Source organism: Heloderma suspectum, chromosome 2, assembly GCF_057233095.1.
Source record: "Heloderma suspectum isolate Gila_16-S chromosome 2, 16-S_ref, whole genome shotgun sequence".
Classification (NCBI taxonomy): Eukaryota; Metazoa; Chordata; class Lepidosauria; order Squamata; family Helodermatidae; genus Heloderma; species Heloderma suspectum.
The window spans coordinates 168,404,916-168,424,018 of NC_139459.1; the positions used below are offsets into that span (position 1 = coordinate 168,404,916).

Genomic DNA, 19,103 nt, shown 5'->3' on the forward strand with positions numbered 1-19,103 from the left:
TTCATAACACTGCTTCATTAGAGTAATGGAGAACTGTCAGGAGAGAAAGAAGAGGACAGGACCTGAAGACCCTGGGAGTGCAATGAACTACTCCTCACATGGGACATTGAGCAGCAGAATTCTATCCTGGGGTGAGACAACTTGCTGCTTGGACATGAAAGGTATAAAACATGCTAGAGAACACATTTCCCAAAAGCTGCTTCAACAGGGACTTAAACATCTAATCTGTAATCTTTGACAAAGGAGGATACAGCAAACTGGGTAACAACCCTCTAGATTTATTGTACAAGAGCAAAATGTGCTATTACGCTGATGAAATGGACACACATTGGAATTTGTAAGTGAGGGACATACAAGCCTTGCTCCATCTGGCTGTTGTGGGCTAAGGAACCTTCTTTCCCATGTTAGATGGATGTCAAGGCAAGAAAAGATTGTCAGACTTGCAGAACTCAGCTGTTCACTTGATATATGTCCCCAGAGCTCTGTGAGGTTTAATTTATGTCTCTCCCTTTCCCTGGGATGAGCCTCGTGTGGCGCAGAGTGGTAGGCGGCAGTATTGCAACCGAAACTCTCCCCATGACCTGAATTTGATCCCAGCGGAAGCTGGGTCTCGGGTAGCCAGCTCAGGTCGACTCAGCCTTCCATCCTCCCAAGGTCGATAAAATGAGTACCCAGGTTGCTGGGGGAAAGGTAGTTAGGACTGGGGAAGGCAATGGCAGACCACCCCGCTACAGTCTGCCATGAAAACGCCAGTGCAAGCGGCGTCCCTCTAGGAGTCAGTAATGACCTGGTGCTTGCACAGGAGGAACAGTTCCTTTTTCTCCCTTCCTTGGGATGCTATGGTTTGGGACAACCAAACCAAGGAGGGCATGATGATCTCTTAGTGCCTGTGAAAAGGTTTGTTTACTTTTTGAATGACGGCTGGCTCTGGCTCATGCTGGTTTCCTGAAACATACTCCTTCTACGTGCGCAGAAGCCCTCGCTCTGAAACTACTTTTGGCTCATGTGATAACTACGAGAAAAGCTACCCTGAAGAAAAGGATATGTCAAGGCACTGATCTGGGTGGCTCAGATAGCTTCTTTAGGTTGGTAATCTGTGCACCATTGATGGATTCAGAAAGGAAGCCCCTCTTAAAAGAAAGCCAACGTGGGTGAGCTGACAAGGATCTCTGTTTTCCTCTGCTACAGATAGTAGACAGATGTCTTACGAACCATTTTCAGCCCAAGGGCTGAATTCAATTTCAGAGACGCTCTCAGGATCCACATTCTAATAGTGGGTGCAGCTGAAGGCACAAGGGGTGGGGCCAAAAATAGACACAGTACCAGCATATTTTAGCTTACAGCTCTTGCTGCCGCGAAGCAAGCCCCAGGAGAGGCATTTTAGAATGGGGGAAAATGGCACAAAAGCTAGGAAACCACCAAGCAATAAACGTTTGGGCAAAAGCGATGGGGCTGTGGAAGGGGGCATGGTTATCTGGGGAACCCCAGAGGGCTGAATTTGGCTCCCAGACTGACTTTCTCTCCTGGGAGATCCCAGCCTGTGGAAAGGCCAGTAACCTCAGTGAAACCTGCAAATTAAAATACATTTTAACTGCAGCAGTGTGCAACGGTCTTCCACATTATCTCATAAATGTGATTGGTGGAATCTCTTTGGAACTCCAGCAAATCCTCCTTGGAATATCTGAAGGCTTCTAAGATTGTCCACTTCATGTTGACTCCAGATGGGCCCTGAGGTACAAGCTCCTGAGCAAGAGGGATTATCAACAGAGGCCAGGTGGCCACCTTGACGAGGTCTGAGCATCATGGCCTCCATGGCCAGTGTGGTTCCACTAGAGCAACTTCTGTTCCTGTGGATCTTGCCATAGTTCTCTGGCACCCAGAAGTGGTATTGGTAGGCACCCCTAGAGGAGGCTGGGAGGTGAAGTCATCTGGAAGTTTGGGCTACATTGTCAGCAGTATGCTGATGACATGTAGCTCTACCTCTCTTTTCCATCTATCAACCCACAGGAGTCTCTGTGGATGTTCTGAATGAGAGGTTGGCTCCTGTTTTGAAAAGACTGAGGGAAAATCAGCTGGAGCTTAATTCTGTAAATAAAGAGGAATCAATTGAAACTACAACCAATTAAATACCCATCCTCCTAATTCAAGGAAAAGAGAGTAGAGAAAATGCCTGGCCTTTGTGAGGAGCGAGAGTGCCAGAAAAATCCCTGTTGCAGCAGATCAGGTAGGACTGGATCTGAGTGGAACTTTCTTCCAGAGGAACAACAAAAGACTGCAATTACTGACATGGCCCTGCCTGCGGAGCAAGCTGTTTGTTCTTCGTGATCTCTGTGCATCACACACATGGGCTCTGCACCTGCGTGGGGCCTCGACTTGGGAAACTTCTATACTTGGGGATTGTTTTGGTGGGAACTTTCCCCTACCTTCCTATTGTGCATGACCCAGCAGGTTCCTGCCTTCCTCCTCAGTTCTCTTTTGACCACCTAACTGGCTGCCTCTTCGGGAACTTTACTGTCTTTCAGACTCGTTAGTTTGTTTGTTTTTTGGTTGTGCTGAGGTAGTTTAGGAGTTTTCTTTGCTTTCTCTTTTTCTTTTATATTTCCCCCCCCCCTCTTCTTAAAAAAAAAAGTGTAGTTAGTTTTTTTGTCATTTTTTTCTGTCTTGCGATCTTTGATTGCCGTGGGGCGCGTATGGCAGTGAAGGCTCTGTTTTGCAAATGTGTGCAGTGTGGTAGTACGCTGCCCCCACTGGGCATTCGCCCTGTTTATTTTGCCTTGGGGAAGCTCACATCATAGATACTTGTCCTCACTGTATGAGCTTTACAAAACAGGCTAGGAGTAATCACTCAGACCGTCTTAAGCTGGTTCTTTCGAAAAGAGTTTTAGAGGCTGTGGATTCCAAAAAGCCTCCAGCTACTTAGCCACGTGCCTCAGCTACTCTGGCGAAGATGCAACCTTCCTCTCCAGCCTGTCTTCAGACTCCAACTCTTACCATGGGTCAGTCTGATCCACCTACTCCAGGATGTTCTTTAATGATTTCCACTGCTAAAAACCTGTCTAAAATGACTAGATCTTCAAAGTCATCCCTGGAGGCACAGAAAAAGAAAAAAAGGAAGACCACTGATAAACATGATTCTGAGTCAAAGAAGCCATGTCAGTCTGTGCAGACTGAAATTCCGCCACCACTGCTGATGCTCGATTCTCCCATACTGACTAGAGCTCTGCTGGTACCGATGTCGGTTCTGACGCAAACGGAGTTGACCTCTGAGGGAAAGATAAAGGAACTTTTGCCGCTGAGAGTGGTTAATAGTCCACAGAGGTGCTCCCCTGTGCATCCAGCTGTAGAGCACAGTGGCCACCACCGGGAATTTTCACCGGAATCATTTGTGTCTGAGCAGTCAGGGCGGCATAGGTCGGAACAGTATAACAGAGAATTTCAGGTGAGAACTAGATCACCTGTCCATGAATGGGACAGATATTCCAACAGGTCCTTGCTCCGTGGCTCTCTTATCAATATGACAACTGGCAGACTGTTCGAGATCAAGAAGCCTATTTCGATTGAGCCTGTTAATTGGGGGCAACTTCACCACATTACTGGCTGCCACCATCAGCGACAGTCCCGCACCCTCCGCTGGATTTATTTATTGCATTTATATCCCGCCTTTTTTCCTCCTTAAGGAACCCAAGGCGGCATACATAGTTCTCCTTCTCCTCCATTTTATCCTTATGGATACATCTTTTCTGCCATCCCCTTTGGTACCACCAAGGTCCACTTCATTGAGGACTTGATCTTCCCCAGCTTGGGTGCCAACAACTCAACATCAGACCATTAGTACTGGTCTATCAGTGAGTCGCCCCCTTCCATCGATACTGCCTTCAGCACGTTGGTGAAGGTCTTTTCAACACAAAGATGGATGAAGCCATAGATGCCATACAGAAAGCCAAAACTACTACAAAAAAGATGGGGTTACAATAGCAACAACAGCCCCCATCATACAAGTCCAGACGCTGGTTCTGGCAACAACCCTTCTATCAAGCTAAGAGTTCTTGGACCATAGCAACTGTTTCAATTAGTGGCCCCAACGAAAGCAACAACTTTCTAGCAATTTCCGCCAACCCTGCACACAGACTGACAGCTGTACCAAGTGGATGCTTTGACTTGGCTCTTTGACTTTCCAACAACCCTCCCCTGTTCAGGTCCCTTCTATCTCATTTCCTACCGAATTGGACACTTATAACATAGGATGCGTGGGTCCTACAACACAGCTACAGCATAGAATTCAAAGTCCTCCCTCCTGTCAGTATCATTTGGGTGACTGCCCCATCAGAACTTTTAAGGACAGAAACAGAGTCAATGTTGAAGAAGGGCACCATACAGCGTGTCCTTCTGTACTGAGCAATGGAAGGTGTTTTCTCCCACTACTTTATAGTCCTGAAAAGAGATGGAGGACTTTGACTGATATTGGATTTCAGAGATCTGAACAACTTTATTAGAGTAAGGAAATTTTGAATGATCATGCTAGGTACAATCCTACCGCTTCGTCATTACGGTGTATGGTTTGCAGTGGTAGATCTCAAAGATGCCTACTTCCACATTGCCATCAATGCCTCATACCAAAAGTACCTCAGGTTCATCATCAGAGCTGAAATTTTTCAATTCAGGGCTCTTCTGTTCAGCTTGGCAACCGCACTGAGGGTTTTTACAAAGTGCATGGCGGCAGTGTGTGCACATCTCAGAACTCAAGGCATTGAGGTCTACCCTTATTTGGACAATTGGTTAATAGTAGCACCATCCCAGGATCGTCTCATCCGAGCACTACTGGTTATTTGAAATCTTATCAGTGCATTAAGTCTCTACCTCAGTGAAAAAACTCCAAATTGGAACAGACTCGGATAATATCGTTTATCGGAGCGGTCTTGAATTCGATTACCGCTGGAGCCTAATTTCCCTGGCATCAGGCTATGACTCTTTCCAAGTTGGCAGACAAACTCTTTCGGCACTGCAGGACAACTTGAGCAAGGCTTTGAATGTGACCCTTACAAAATTGATTCCTAAGGGTTTTTCCAAGTTCTGCCAATGCTCATCGGGTCAGCTTGAGGATACTAGAGAAAATTGCAACCACTCTTTCGTGGTGGATAGATTTGCTCAACTTGTTTGGGGGCATGCCATTTGTTCATCCGACACCTTCCTGGAAACTAGTGGCTGGTGCTTCACTCCTGGGGTGGGGAGCTCGTGATGGCCCCCTACAGATTCAAAGCAAATGGAATGGCACTAAGAAGCATCTCCATATCAATGTGCTGGAGCTCTTGGCAGTAAAAAAGGCTCTCTGTTCCTTCAAGCGGTATCTCCAAAACAGGCATGTTCAGGTACTAACAGACAACACTGCAGTACTGTGGCACCTCAACAAACAAGGAGGAGCACGTTTGTCTCGCCTTGTCACCAGAACTATGGAGATCTTCAACTGGGCCATTCCAAGAGGAATCGTTCTTACCGCTCTAGACATAGCAAGCAAGGACAACTTCCTAGTGGACTCAGTCACACTTACCTTTCATCCCAGGAGTTCTTTAAAAGATCAGGGCAGATGGTGCGGACTGCATTCTCATAACACCATGGTGGCCAAGACACACTGGTTTGCCCTCTCTTCAGTCTAGCAAACAGGAACTTCATTAGGCTCCCGTCAGTAGCGACACGTAAACAAGGAATTGGGGTTGCATCCAAAATCTGGAGCTAGGGATGCTCAAACTCACAGCATGGAGAATTCATCAGTGAGGAATGAATTTTCCTCTGACGTGCAAGCGGTTCTACAAGCTGCTTGTAAGCCGGCCACAAGGAAAGCGTATGCGAGCAAGTGGAAGATGTTCATCAAGTTTGTAGAGTCTAATAAACTGAATCTGATGTTGGACTCCTTGGACAGCATATTTATCTTTTTGCATTTGCTGTTCCAAAAGGGACTCACATTTGCATAATTCCAAGTCTATTTATGGGCCATGTCAGCTTACCGCAAACTTATACAGGGTTTCCATGTATTTACTTACCCTGTCACATGCCAGTTCCTGAAAGGACTTAAGAACCTAGCCCCTCCAATTAGAATCATTGTTCCTCAGTGGAGTTTACTGGTTGTTCTGAAGGCCCTGACTTTGAAACCGTTTGAGCCAATGGCGAAGACCAATCTTCTTCTCCTTTCATGGAAAGTTGCATTCCTAGTGGATATCAGTACAGCAAGGAGGTCGAGTGAATTGCGCACCCTTCGAATTGACACTCCTTTCCTGGTGTTTCATAGGGACAAAGTAGTACTCTGGCCTGACTTCAATTTCTTACTGAAGGTGGTATCCCAGTTCCACCTCAACCAGGACATTATGCTGCCACCTTTCTTTCTGTCTTCAGCTTCACTGTTGGAGACAGTATTACATGCCCTGGACATTCGCTGAACACTCACATTTTATAAAGCCAGGAGGGAATCGTTTCATAAGTCACAGCAGCTATTTGTTTGCTATGGGGGATCCAAGAAAGGATTTCCTGTATCATCACAAAGATTTGCCTCTTGGATTGTACACACCATCAAGCTGGCATATGAAATTCCTGGACTCGAGCTGTCGGGATTGATTAAGGCTCATTCCATGCAAGGTGTAACGATGTCGACAGCTCTCGGGAGAGGAGTGTTGATCCCAGAGTTATGCAGAATGGCCACTTGGTTGAAACTGTCCACCTTTATTTCTCATTATAGACTCCATGTTCAAGCAAGGAGGAGCTGCAACTTCAGTCGTGTGGTTCTGTCTTCCAGCCTTCAACAGGACATCAGGCGAGCACCTACCGACCTCCGATAAGTCAGCTTGTTAATCGCCCATATGTGTGATGCACAGAGTTCACAAAGAAGAAAGGCAGGTTGCTTTCCTGTAATGGTAGTTCTTCGAGTGGTCATCTGTGCATTCACACAACCCTCCCACCGTGTCCTCTTTGGTGTTGATGTCGCTGCTGAGGATGGTACCAAAGTGTGAGATTCTCCTTGGTTTTCAAATTAGTCAGTCCCAGGGAATTGAGGAGGAAGGTGGGAACCTGCTGGGGACATGCGAGTAGGATGGAGGGCTCCCGGCAAAACAATCCTCAGCTATAGAAGTTTCCGAAATCAAGGCTCCGTGCAGGCACATTCCGTATATGTGAATGCAAAGATGACCACTTGAAGACCTACAGTTACAGGTAAGCAGCCTGCCTTTTCTGATTGGCTGGGGGCATTCTTAGAGCAAGCGGCTGGAGCGAAGGTGGCGAAAGGAGCATGCATGGAGCTCTGCTGCTTTTCACATGTGCAACTCCACTAAGGGAGACAACACAGTTTGGGGCACTCCCTCCCTCACCACAGCATGTCATTAGTGGTAACAAAATGCTTTAAAAAACATCAGTTTGAATGTCTGGCTAGATGTTTGACTCAAGTACGCAAGTGTGGCTCTGTCCCTCCTGCCCCCCCCAACTGATGGCCCACCTTTGAGCTAGAATATGATGATAAGCTGTTAGTAAGGCACTAAGCAATAACAAACTAATACTTTCAAGCAGCAGTTTGAGACTCTCTCCCCCTTCTTTCAGGTTTCAACTGTTGCCCTTGCCAGCCCCCAGCCCCTAGTTATTAACCTCGACCAGTTGTTTTCATACTATCTAGCTTCAGGGAGCCCATTCTACATCAGGTTGCCTACCAAGGAACCCTGTGTGTTGCAAAGGATTCTGGGAAATGTTCCCAAGTGCACATTCTGTGAATGTGTCCTAGAGTAAACCCAACACTTGTCCATGTCTATGTACTGCAGAGTAAGACTGGTAGGGATGGGCAAGATATCTTGCAGAGAAGCTTATCTGCCATCACTAATCTTGTTCCCCTGATAAGCTTCCAAGCAACATGAAGGATTCCTACGAAGTCTGAAAAGTCACCAACTTAGACTAATGCAAGGCTTTAAATCAAGGATTATTAAAAGGAAATGCTCTCTTGCTTTTTTATTCAAGGCTTTTTTTCCCTTCAGGAAAGAAATGTTACCTGCTTTAATAACGTCCAGAATCGTCATGATGTAGTTGTCAAAACCATTTTTTTCTTCTGTTCGAATCAGACTGGTTTTGTACACTTAAAAGACAGAGAAAAGGTGTAAATTAAGACTATTACATTATTTCCCCCATAAAGGCCTCAGGTTCCTTAGCAAGCAGCGAGACTTACAGCGCAATCCTGTGCACACTGATCTGGGAGTAAGCCCCACTAAAAACAATGGGACTTACTTCCAGGGCCCCATTTACACCGGGCTTTTACTCCAGGGCACCTGCGAGTCGAGGTCCCTCGTGATAGATGACACAGTCGAGACTTTGCAGCCATCCCTGGTTTTTGCCTGGAAAATGCGGAGTTCCAAGGAGTTGTTTTACTGAGATTTTTTGGGTTTGCTGTGAGTTTCCCTAAGGCTGCAGGCCATCTGTTCCTTCCACGAACCGACTTCGCATTTTGCAGTGGGAGTGTTGTAGGCGTGCGTAGTACTTGCATCATTCTGTGACGCCCCTTCACTCCCCCCATCCCTTCACAGTTAAAGAGGCACAGAGGGGCGTTTTCATCTATTTAATCACACTTTCGCACAGTTTTGCAGCTTCGTATCTTTGCAACAGTTGTGGACTCGGTACCCAAGGGCCAGGGGCAGGGGGCTCTTGGGGAAGGACCAACATTGCTCCAGCCACCATTTTGGAGCGATGGCTAGGCACGTAGCACTCATGCTTATGAGTGTGAACTGTTGCGAGAGTCTCGAGCTGGGGAACTGGCAAACTGATGGTGCGGAAATGAAGGCGCACAAAACACCCACTTTTTACCTAAAAAGGGATGGAAAGACACAGCAGAGCCCCTCAAATACAAAACAGCCACTGAAGCATCGCACCCCCACACTCAGGGGACTGCACAGCTGCACATTTCAGTAAAATGGCAAAAAAAAAAAAAAAAAAAAGGGCACGGCAAGTCTGTAAGGGAAGCGCGCAGTATAGCGTGAGTGTACCTCAGGGCATGCTGATTCGAAGTTGCATTGCTGCGCAGTTGCGACGGGGTGGGGGGTCAAAGCGGTGCCATGTAGATGGGGCCCAGGTAAATATACATAGGATGAATCATCAGTGCTGCTAAGGCTTCTGTCCTTTCGAGAGACTGAATATCTCACTGCATTTTGGCACCACTAAATCTAAAACCTGCTCATCGATTCAAATCTAATTTGTATCCACATTGATAGGATTCCTCAGTCTAAACTGTAGTTACCATAATCCACTCCTGGCCCGCAGGCCGCACCAATTCGTTGCTCCACGCTGATGGAGTCTTCTGCCTCATTGCGCTTGTAGCAGTTTTCTTTGGGAGAGGGAGAGAGAGAGGGAGAGAATGAAGACATAGAAGCACAGAAGGTCTCCCTAGATCTCCAGGGGGTATTACTAACTGGATGTGGTACACTGCTCATAGGGGCAGCCATGCTGTGATTTCAAAAACAGTGCGAAGGCAGGCAGAGCACAATCTGATGGATTGGTGCTGAAGCCTGGCAGAATCTGGTGCTTATTGGCTTTTCACTGACCCCACCCTGATACTCGCTACTAGACAGCTTTGTTGATCGGATCACTGTGGTTGGTTCCCATGGTTGCATTACCCTAGAAGCCCTTGCATGGCGGGCAGATGGCCTGGTCCACACCATGCAGATTAGAGGAGACCTTGAAATACTAGCTGCTATTCTTACCGGAGACTGGTATGATAGGAAACCTAATTTGGCTTCAGATGGCGCTTGCCATTGAACTCTGTGATTCTCCTCTTCCCAGGCACCCATTTCCAAATATTTTTGGAACTCAGCAGTGCTCCTAGCAATACTCTATCACCACAATCTTCTCTTCATACAAATGGGTTCAACTTACACTATTCTTTGCCCAAACAAGGGTATTATGTTTATAAAATAACTAATAAGGGTAAGTGGTTTTGTAAAACTGTAATGCACGTGGCCATGCTTTTGTTTGTCATTCCCACAATGACAACAGAAATTATTGTGCAGGATAATAAGCATGCTGAAATGGCCAAAACACATCAGTGACCTGTGTTCTGTCTCTGCCATTTAAAAGTTTGCACTGGGGCCTGAAGAAGCTCCTTGCCACCCTAATCATGTTAGCCTCATAATTTGCAAGGTTAAACAGCACCTACCCTAAACCAAGTATGGGCTGAAAGTAGATCTCCAGATGTTTTTGACTTCAACTCTCAGCATTCCTGACACGTGACAATTGGCCATGCTGGCAGGGGCTTCTGGAAGTTGAATTCCAAAGTATCTGGAGATCTGCCCACCCCTGCCCTAAACCATCCTACAGATCATAGATACATCCTGGATTAAGTCTGACAGAACCAGAGACCACAGATTCCACATTATCCCAGGTTTCAGCCTCCCTCCAAATCTGAGTTTGTGTGAATAGAAGCAGCATCTCCTCTCTCAACCCCAACTAACCTTCTGCGCACCGGCAAACATCACCTTGGCATATCTTACTGAGGAGGCCACTTTCTTTGGATAGATGGTAGAACTTGGTGCACTGGTCATCTGGAAGAAGGAATGGAGAGATGTTCCTGCTTCATAGAATCATAGAATAGTAGGGTTGGGAGGGGCCTACAAGGCCATCAAGTCCAACCCCCTGCTCAATGCAGGAATCCAAGTTCACATTGACAAGCCCATGTAGATTATGATTTACACTGGAATTCTTTACATGTTTCAGATGTAAATTCCCATTGAATTCAATGTGGGTTACTTCCAAATAAATGGTTATTGGATTGCAGCCTCAATTCCTTAGGAGAAAATCTGAAAAGGAAAGCCTTGGGAAGTGCATAGAATGGGGTGAGGTACCCATTTTTCCCAAGGAGAATATTAGTGACACATTAACCTGACTTTATGTGATAGAAATCTATAAGGAAGGCCAGATCAGCTGCACAAGCTTCCCTATGTGGTCACCTGAGGCCATGTTTTTAATGGTTGTATCCTAGAATCTCTCCTGACATGAATGGCCAGCATCTGTACTCTTGGGGTGGGGAACACAAACCTCCAAATAGAGGTCTGGGGGCACTGGAAATGTATTTTGCAGCACAAACCATCCCCCTTCACAAGTTGCCAGGCTCTGCAATAAAGAACGCACCATCTAGCAATTAAGGGCCTCAGAGTTGCTGAGTAATGCTTAGGAAATATTAACATATGGAATATTTCGTACACTTTGAAAAGACTTTTAACTTTCCTTATAAGTGAAACTACAAGCACACAATGTTATCACACCTGGATTTGAATTTGGTAGGGCTTTCAGGGGCCATGTAAAATGGCTTTGAGGCCAAATGAGCCTCGGCTATGGAAATAATAATAATAATAATAATAATAATAATAATAATAATATGGAGCCTACTGGCCACCAACTGGCTTTCCATGGTCCTGCACTATTGCAAGGGATCCTAGAGATGCACCCCTTGAATTAGGCAGGGCCTAATGTTTGGAGGAGCAAAAAATACCTTGGTCTGGCCCACTCTGCCCACCAAAGCACACTGCTGTTTTTCTTGTCATTTCATGCTGTGTTAAAGCTGAATTAGTACAGTTACCCACAGTCCAATAGTATTCTGATCTGCTGTTGCTGTTTTTCAGTACTATCAATGTTATTTCACGATTCTGCACATGTAAAATGGGGACAACCCCCCCCTCTCCCAAACATTTGGAAACCAAGTAATGTTTTGCAATACATTTAGCCCCAACTATCCTCTCCATTAGCAGAGCTATAGTTGCCATTACCTAGAGAATAATAGCTGTAGACCTTGACCGATCCCGGCTGAATGAGGCCAACTTCAAAATGCCTGTAAGCTTTAAATTCCAGACATTCCTCCTGTGTGTTAGAGACCTAGGATGAGGAGAAAAGAGAGAGAACAAGTCTTTATGTGCCAACCTTCTACTGGAGAAAGGAACATAGGACTTACTGTGGATGTTCATTCTCTTAGTGGTTGGGGGTTATCCAGGAGCGCCCACTTGGCTTTGTAGGCAAGAGGTAGGCAAAGGATGGGTGACACCTGGCTTAACATGGGAGAAGGATCAAGGGGTTTTAGTAGACCTCAAATATGAATCATCAGTGTGATGTGGCAGCACAAAAGACTAATTCAGTTCTACAATGCATCAACAGAAATATTGTGTCTAGATCATGAGAAGGAATGGTACTTTAGTTTTGGCCAGATCTCACCTAGAATACTAGGCTCAATTCTGGGCACCTCAGTTTAAGAAGGACATCAACAAACTGGAACATGACCAGGGGAAGGCAACAAACATGGTGAAGGACCTGGAGACCAAGTCCCTAAGGAAAGGCTTAAGAGTTGGGTATGGTTAGACTGGAGAAGAGACTAGAAGTTATATGACAGCCACCTTGAAATATCTGAAGGGTTGTCACATACATGATGGAGAAAAATTGTTTTCTGTTGCTCCAGACTAGGATAGGATCCAAACTGATAGGTTCAAATTATAAGCAAGGGGATTTTGACTAAACATAAAGAAGAAGCCCCCGGAGGTATGAGCGGATCAACAGTGCAACAGACTGCTGTGGAACGTGGTGGACTCTCCTTTGTTAAGAGGTTTTTAGGCAGTGGCGGGATGACCACGTATCAGGGGTGATGTAGGAGGGGATTTCCTGTATTGGCAGAGGGTTGGATGAGATGCCCTTTGGGGTCTCTTCTAACTCTGTGACTCTATGGTTTCATGCCTAGCTGCTTTCAGCGGAAGAACGGTGGCTCCTCCCATCTGACAGCACTTATGCACTGCTCTGCCCAAAATGAAGGGGCCCCACTCTTCGAACCTAATCCTCAGGGCTGCGTGCCAAAGAGGAAGGAGAAGGCGGCTACCGTGGCAAGTTTTAGGTTTAAGTTTCTCTTCCGGGCCAATTAATTCAATTTCCTAAACCCTGGCTAGCACCCATTTTATCCAGTTGACAAACTCTAGGTCAGGGTACGCAACCTTCTCGGCCTGAGGGCTGCATCTGATGTTGACGGGGGGCTGGGGGTTGCACATGCACACATTTGCACCCACACACACACGTGCACATTGGTGTAGCACATAGACTTTAACCCTGCTCCCATTCCAGTGATACTCACAACGTCATGGGCGGGGGGGCTGCTTCGGGGTTGTGGTTGGAGGGGAATAATCTGGACTGCTGCTTTTGGGTTGCTGGGGGGAGGAGGAAGCTTTAGCCTCCTTCCCTCTCAGCAACCCCAACTGGCATTTCTGTCTCTGCACTCCTAGCAGCAATGCTGGCTACTTCTGGGTCACAATGGGAAGGAGGAAGCTTTAGCTTTCCCGCTCCCAAGAACATCAATTAGCAGTGGGGTGGTGGTGGATTTGGTGAGCGGGACATCAGAGTTGCACAAAATGTGGCTGGGGGCCGCACGTGGCCTGCAGGCCATGCGTTGTGCACCTCTACTCTAGGTGAAGGGACTTGCCATCATCTACTGAGGGCAGAGAAGAAAAGCAGGCCTGGTTTGTGGGAGGGCCTTCCTTTCTTACCAGGGTTTCACTCCACCTGTCATTTCGCACTTCAGGCAGTGATTGAGTGGTGCTGCCTCAAAACTGCTAGGCGGTGGTCTGGCATCCTGGGGAGGTTCCTCAGAAAACCCTGCTGCCAGCCAAAAGAAGGACATTCCCTCACTGTTGCTTGTGCCTCCTTGCAAGAACTGGTCCTGGAGCTCCTTCCACTTCCTTGCAGCCAATGCTGGTTTTTGTCTTCCATGGTGGACAACAGCCATTTGGCAGGATCAAAGTAACCATTTACCTCATCAAAGTAAAAAAATGGGAGGCTACCTGGCAGGTAAAGAAATGTTGTTTTGACTCACTTTCCATCCTCACTGACTAGCTCATATGAGGAAGGGTTGGCGGGGAAGCTGGCACGACAAAGACTGTTCACAGAGCTGAAGCTCTGGGAAGATCCCTTTGCTTTGAAGCAGGCATGACCAGAGCCAATGGGGGGAGGGGAGATAGGGCTCCTCCCACTGCCTGAAAGAGACTAAGAATGACATCATTTGCATAGCCCTGCCTATGAGTGGGAGGAGTAACGCACTCCTGGTATATCTTCAGGACTGAAGGAGAAACTTGTATCTCACCAACGCCCTGTGCAAACTGGATGGAAGGATGAGGGTTTTTTGTGCAGGGGTGGGCAAAGTGTGGCCCTCCACATGTTTTGACTTACAACTTCTATCATTCCTCGCTATTGGCCATGCTGGCTAGGGCTGATGTGAGTTGCAGGCCAAAACATCTGCCTCTAAATATGGAGGTTCCATTTAGCACACATGGTTTATAGTTTGATGGTCAGGGGTTCAAATCCTGGTTGTACACTTTCTCTGGTCAAAAAGGACACAAATGTAACAGAAAGACATTTTCCCAGGCAGAAATGAGGGAAACACAACTCCCTCTTTACTGTAGAGCCAATGTCCTAGCTTTACTACTGGTTTTTAAATGTGGGCTATCTTTTAACTGTCTCAGTGTTAATTTCTTTTGGAAGTATGATTGTAATTCCTCTGATGTGTGATTTTAAGTCATTTAAAATTCTTCTTTAATATAATGAAGAACTGCTTTCAAGAACCTGCCTGTGGTCTCTGACTGTCTCAGCTTTGGGGGTATCAGGTGTTCCTAAGTGCCTCGAGTTCAACACCAAACGTTCCCTCATGTGTGTGCTTAGTTTACATGTATGTAAATGTGTGTTAATTTGAATTAGAGCATACTTCTTAATAAGATACTGCCCAATAGTAACCAGGTCTGTTAGACCTGTGGATCTCCACCTAACTTGGCATTCCAGTCATGCATTTTGCCTATCAGATGCTTGAATAAGTTACTGTTCTTGCAGTCCAAAGGAGGCCCCACCATAAATGGAATTTATCAATGAGCCACAATACCTGCCTAACAATGCTAGCTTTAGAGATTTTTGCACTTGTACACAAAAGCATTTGTACACAAGTTCCTCATCAACTTCACCAACCTCCATACCATGAAATTCTCATTTCTTTGTAGGAGTGTTGTGACAACTTGAGTGTGGGTGCTCGTATAGGTGAACACCTCTGTTTGATTTCTGAGAGCAGAATCAGGGTGGGACCCACCCCGATTGTGTGCACGCACACAAGTTTGTTCTGGTCCTCAAGGGAAAAACACTTACCTTGGGAGGCAGGACAGGGTAGCAGATGGTGATAGCAATAGCTCTGGTGGCAATATGTGGTGGTGGGGCCTCTCCTCCTTCTGAATTGAAGAAGAGACTGCAAGTGTATTGATGCTGTGATGTCTTCTTTTGTGTGGGTTCATTGGGGTTGAACTACAGTTCCCATTATCCTGGCAGAATATGATTCTGACATTTCCCACCAAGGATGATGGTGGCTATAGATCAAACCCCATGATTCTAGGAAGAAGATACCACAGCAACATCTTCAGTTTAGAAGCAGTGTGGAGAAAGGCCGCTGCCAGAGTTGCCACCACCTGAAACTCTGTCGCTGTCCCCACGGTAAGCCCTCCCCATTGGGCTGGCAGGTAGATGGGTGGGAACTGGGCCCTTTCAAGCATTCTTTCAAATGCTGGAACACCCTTCAAAGGTTTTCAGTGACTGCCTGGGCTGCTTCAAGGGGCCTGATTCACTTTCAGGGCAAGCAACCTCCTGCTCTTCACTGCTTAGTTCTACGCAACTCTTAAAAGATATAGGATCTTGACTTGATTGGGAAGGCTTGGCTTCAAAGCCCAGCTCTACCATGAAATTCAGTGTGCGACCTCATTGTTTCTCAGTGTAACCTACCTCCCAGTCAGGCAATGCACAACACAGCAGGGCATCCCCACCACAATGACCTGATTCACACTTTTTCAGCTACAGAGGCTTAAATAAGCCACCATGGTTTGCAGCATGTGCTGGGTGCCCACTCGTAGGTGGTCGTGTCACCCAAACTCAGCAAGGGTGGGCTACTGGTGTGGTTAATAAACCACCCATGATTCTAAAACAGCCCATGGGTTCTGGGTGGTTTGTTAACCACACCAACAACCCACCGTCACCGGGTTTGGACATTGTGACCACCTATGAGCAGGGGTTGGGTTATAAAATGGGCACCCGCGGGTGCCCAGCACATGCCACAAAGCCAGCATGGCTGAAAATGATCATGTAAACCCACCCCCCAAAAACTGCCATGGGAACTTATTAACCACCCACGTTACTTGCTTGACGTGTGGAATAGACACTTTTATAATGAATGAATGAATGAATGAATGAATGAATGAATACATACATACATACATGCATGCATGCATACATAACATGCTTTTTGATTCAGCTCAAGAAAATATCCACATCTCATCCTCTTCATCCCATGCAGACCTTGCATATACCGCACTTTCCTCCTTCATTACTCTTTACCTTATACAAGTAGAGGAGGACGTTCCCTCTTTCAGACTTGATGTTGTCAAGTTCAAACCGGGTGATATATTTGTCTACTCCTTCAGAAAGCTAAACAGAGATATAACATAATTAGCATACACCCTGTATTGCATGGTGCACACAGGCAACTAATCGCTCAGGAGCATATTATCTACAGCTAAATTCAAATCAAATTTGGAGGTGTATGCTCAAGAAAGGCACCTGGAGGATTTTGAGATAAACAGAAAGAGTTTCAATAAGATTAGAGAAATCTGCCAGGGGAGTTCCACCAAATTCCTTCTAAAATCAAATATAGGATGAATGTGGGATTTTAAGCATGTAGTAAACATCTGGAAAATTTTCAGGGAGGTAAAGAGTTTTGATACAATTTGTGAAATTTCTCAGAGGGCTTTTGCTAGGGGTGCACGAAAGTCACTTACCTGGTCTCGCAGCTTGCTTCGCGGTGGGGGGGAGGCGCTTCGCTGCTCCCCCCGAAGTTCAGGCCGGGGGGGAGGCTTCCCTCCTCGCCCGGCCGAAATTCAGGCCGGGAGGGAGGCTTCCCGCCTCGCCCGGCCAAAATTCAGGCCGGGGAGAAGCACCCCGTCTCCCCGGCCGCAAACTTCAAAAGGAAAAAAACAACAACGCCCCTGTGATAGGCTACGTAATGATTAACGTAGCCTATCACGGCTAGATCTGCAAAGTCAGCCGTGATAGGCTATGTTAATCGTCATGTAGCCTATCACGGGTGACTTTGGGAAAAAAAAAGCGCATACGCAAATGGCGGCCCCCATAGGGAGCTGCCATTCACGTTCCTTATTTGGTCCCTGTAGTCTACGTAAAGATTTACGTAGACTACAGGGACCAAATAAGGAACGCGAGAGGCGGCTCCCTATGGGGGCCGCCATTAGCCGTACGCACTTTTTTTTTTTTTTTAAGTCACCCATGATAGGCTACGTGACGATTAATGTAGCCTATCATGGCTGACTTTGCAAATCTAGCCGTGATAGGCTACGTTAATCGTCACGTAGCCTATCACAGGGTTTTTTTTTTTTTTTTACTGTCCTTGAAATGGCGGCGGCGGCAGCCGGTCAAAAGACCGGCTGCCGTCCCTGACAAAGATCTGCCGAACCCCCGCCGGGACCCGCCGCCGGGAGGGACATTCGTGACAGGTAAGTCCCATCCCGGGGGGGGGGGGCGGGGGCGGGGGGGCGGAGAAGTTCTCCCCGAACAACCTTCGGAGGACCGAATGCATTGGCGCTCGGCCCCCCGAAGTTTCGGGGAGAAATTCTCCCCCATCCCTAGCTTTTGCACATCCCTAAACAGAGTGAGTTGTACATCACATTTAATCATGTGCTTATTCTGTCTGTATTACAGGGTTGTGGCATCATATTGACTCTATTTCCCAGTAGTAATGTATGGCTGTGAGAGCTGGACTGTAAGGAAGGCTGAGCATCGAAGAATTGATGCTTTCAAACTGTGGTGCTGGAGAAGACTCTTACGCGTCCCCTGGACTGCAAGGAGGTCAAATCAGTCCATCCTAAAGGAAATCAACCCTGAGTGCTCATTGGAAGGACAGATACTGAAGCTGAAGCTCCAATATTTTGGCCGCCTAATGCGAAGAGAAAACTCCCTGGAAAAGACCCTGATGCTGGGAAAGACTGAGGGCAAAAGGAGAAGGGGACGGCAGAGGATGAGATGGCTAGATAGCATCACTGATGCAATGAATATGGACTTGAGCACACTCCGGGAGAGAGCGCAGGACAGGAAGGCCTGGCGTGCTGTGTTCCATGGGGTCACGAAGAGCCGGACACGACTGAACGACTGAACAACAACATTGGCTCTATTTACTGATATGTGAACATCCTTTCAGGTTGCAGTCCCATTGTTCATGGTGTCAATGTTCATAAGCCTCTGAACGTGGAGGCTCATGAGCCTCCAGCACAGAGTGGGGGGAGCGGTGGGGGTGATCACTGTCTCCCTGTTCTCCCCCTCTGCATTTTCACTAGACAGGCTTTTTTGCCCATCTAGCTGGGGACTTTGGATCAGCAGGGAAGGAAACTGGAACTTGTAATAACTTGTATCCCAGCTTCTCCAGTCCCCTCCCCGCCCCCCTTACCCCCTCTCTGAGGTCAAGTTCCCAATCTCCAAGAGGCAGCAGGCACAGTTCTTTTCCCACCAACTGCGAGGGGGAGAGGGACGGAGCGTGGATTCCCACCTCCGAGGTCAGAATGCACTCTCTGACCTCGGATCTGGGAATCCAAAGTATCCCGTGACCCCCCAGATGCTGTCTAGGGGCCATAGGACTGCTCCCCCTAGTAGTTACAGGACTTTCGGTTCTAAAACTGAGAGCATAAAGCGTGGCCTGGCAAAATGTTTTACATCTTTGATATATTCCACCTGGTAATGCCACCCATTTAATGCAAGCCACAATGGACGGGGGCAGCCTCAGGCATTTGGAAATGGAGGCTCCTGCATGGCTCCTATTTATTTCTAAGAGCCTTGTGGTTCAAAGAGTAGGAGTACATCCCAGTGGACTGTGACCCAGTGTTCTGTGTTCTGTGGCTCAGAACTGTTTAATTCCCACTCTACTGCCCATAACGAGTGATGGATGAATGTATCAATTTCAGTTTTTCTTTTCTCTACTCTGAAGTTCAATTAGTCCTGAACTTTGAGAACTTTTTCAGTCTTAAATTTGGTTTGTCCCAAACGTT

The 19,103-nt window shown here is 46.9% G+C and overlaps 1 protein-coding gene across 1 annotated transcript in view; it reads right to left on the reverse strand.

Annotated features, from left to right (window-relative positions):
* LOC146353171 (A.superbus venom factor 1-like) overlaps positions 1-19,103 on the reverse strand; it is a 131,629-nt gene that overhangs the window by 2,288 nt on the left and 110,238 nt on the right. Inside the window, exons 34-38 of the mRNA XM_084835878.1 lie at positions 16,393-16,482; positions 11,772-11,877; positions 10,461-10,550; positions 9,251-9,337; positions 8,015-8,098 (exon numbers count right to left, since the gene is read on the reverse strand). Of these exons, the coding sequence (XP_084692004.1) occupies positions 8,015-8,098; positions 9,251-9,337; positions 10,461-10,550; positions 11,772-11,877; positions 16,393-16,482 (457 nt within the window). The remainder of the gene's footprint in view (positions 1-8,014; positions 8,099-9,250; positions 9,338-10,460; positions 10,551-11,771; positions 11,878-16,392; positions 16,483-19,103) is intronic.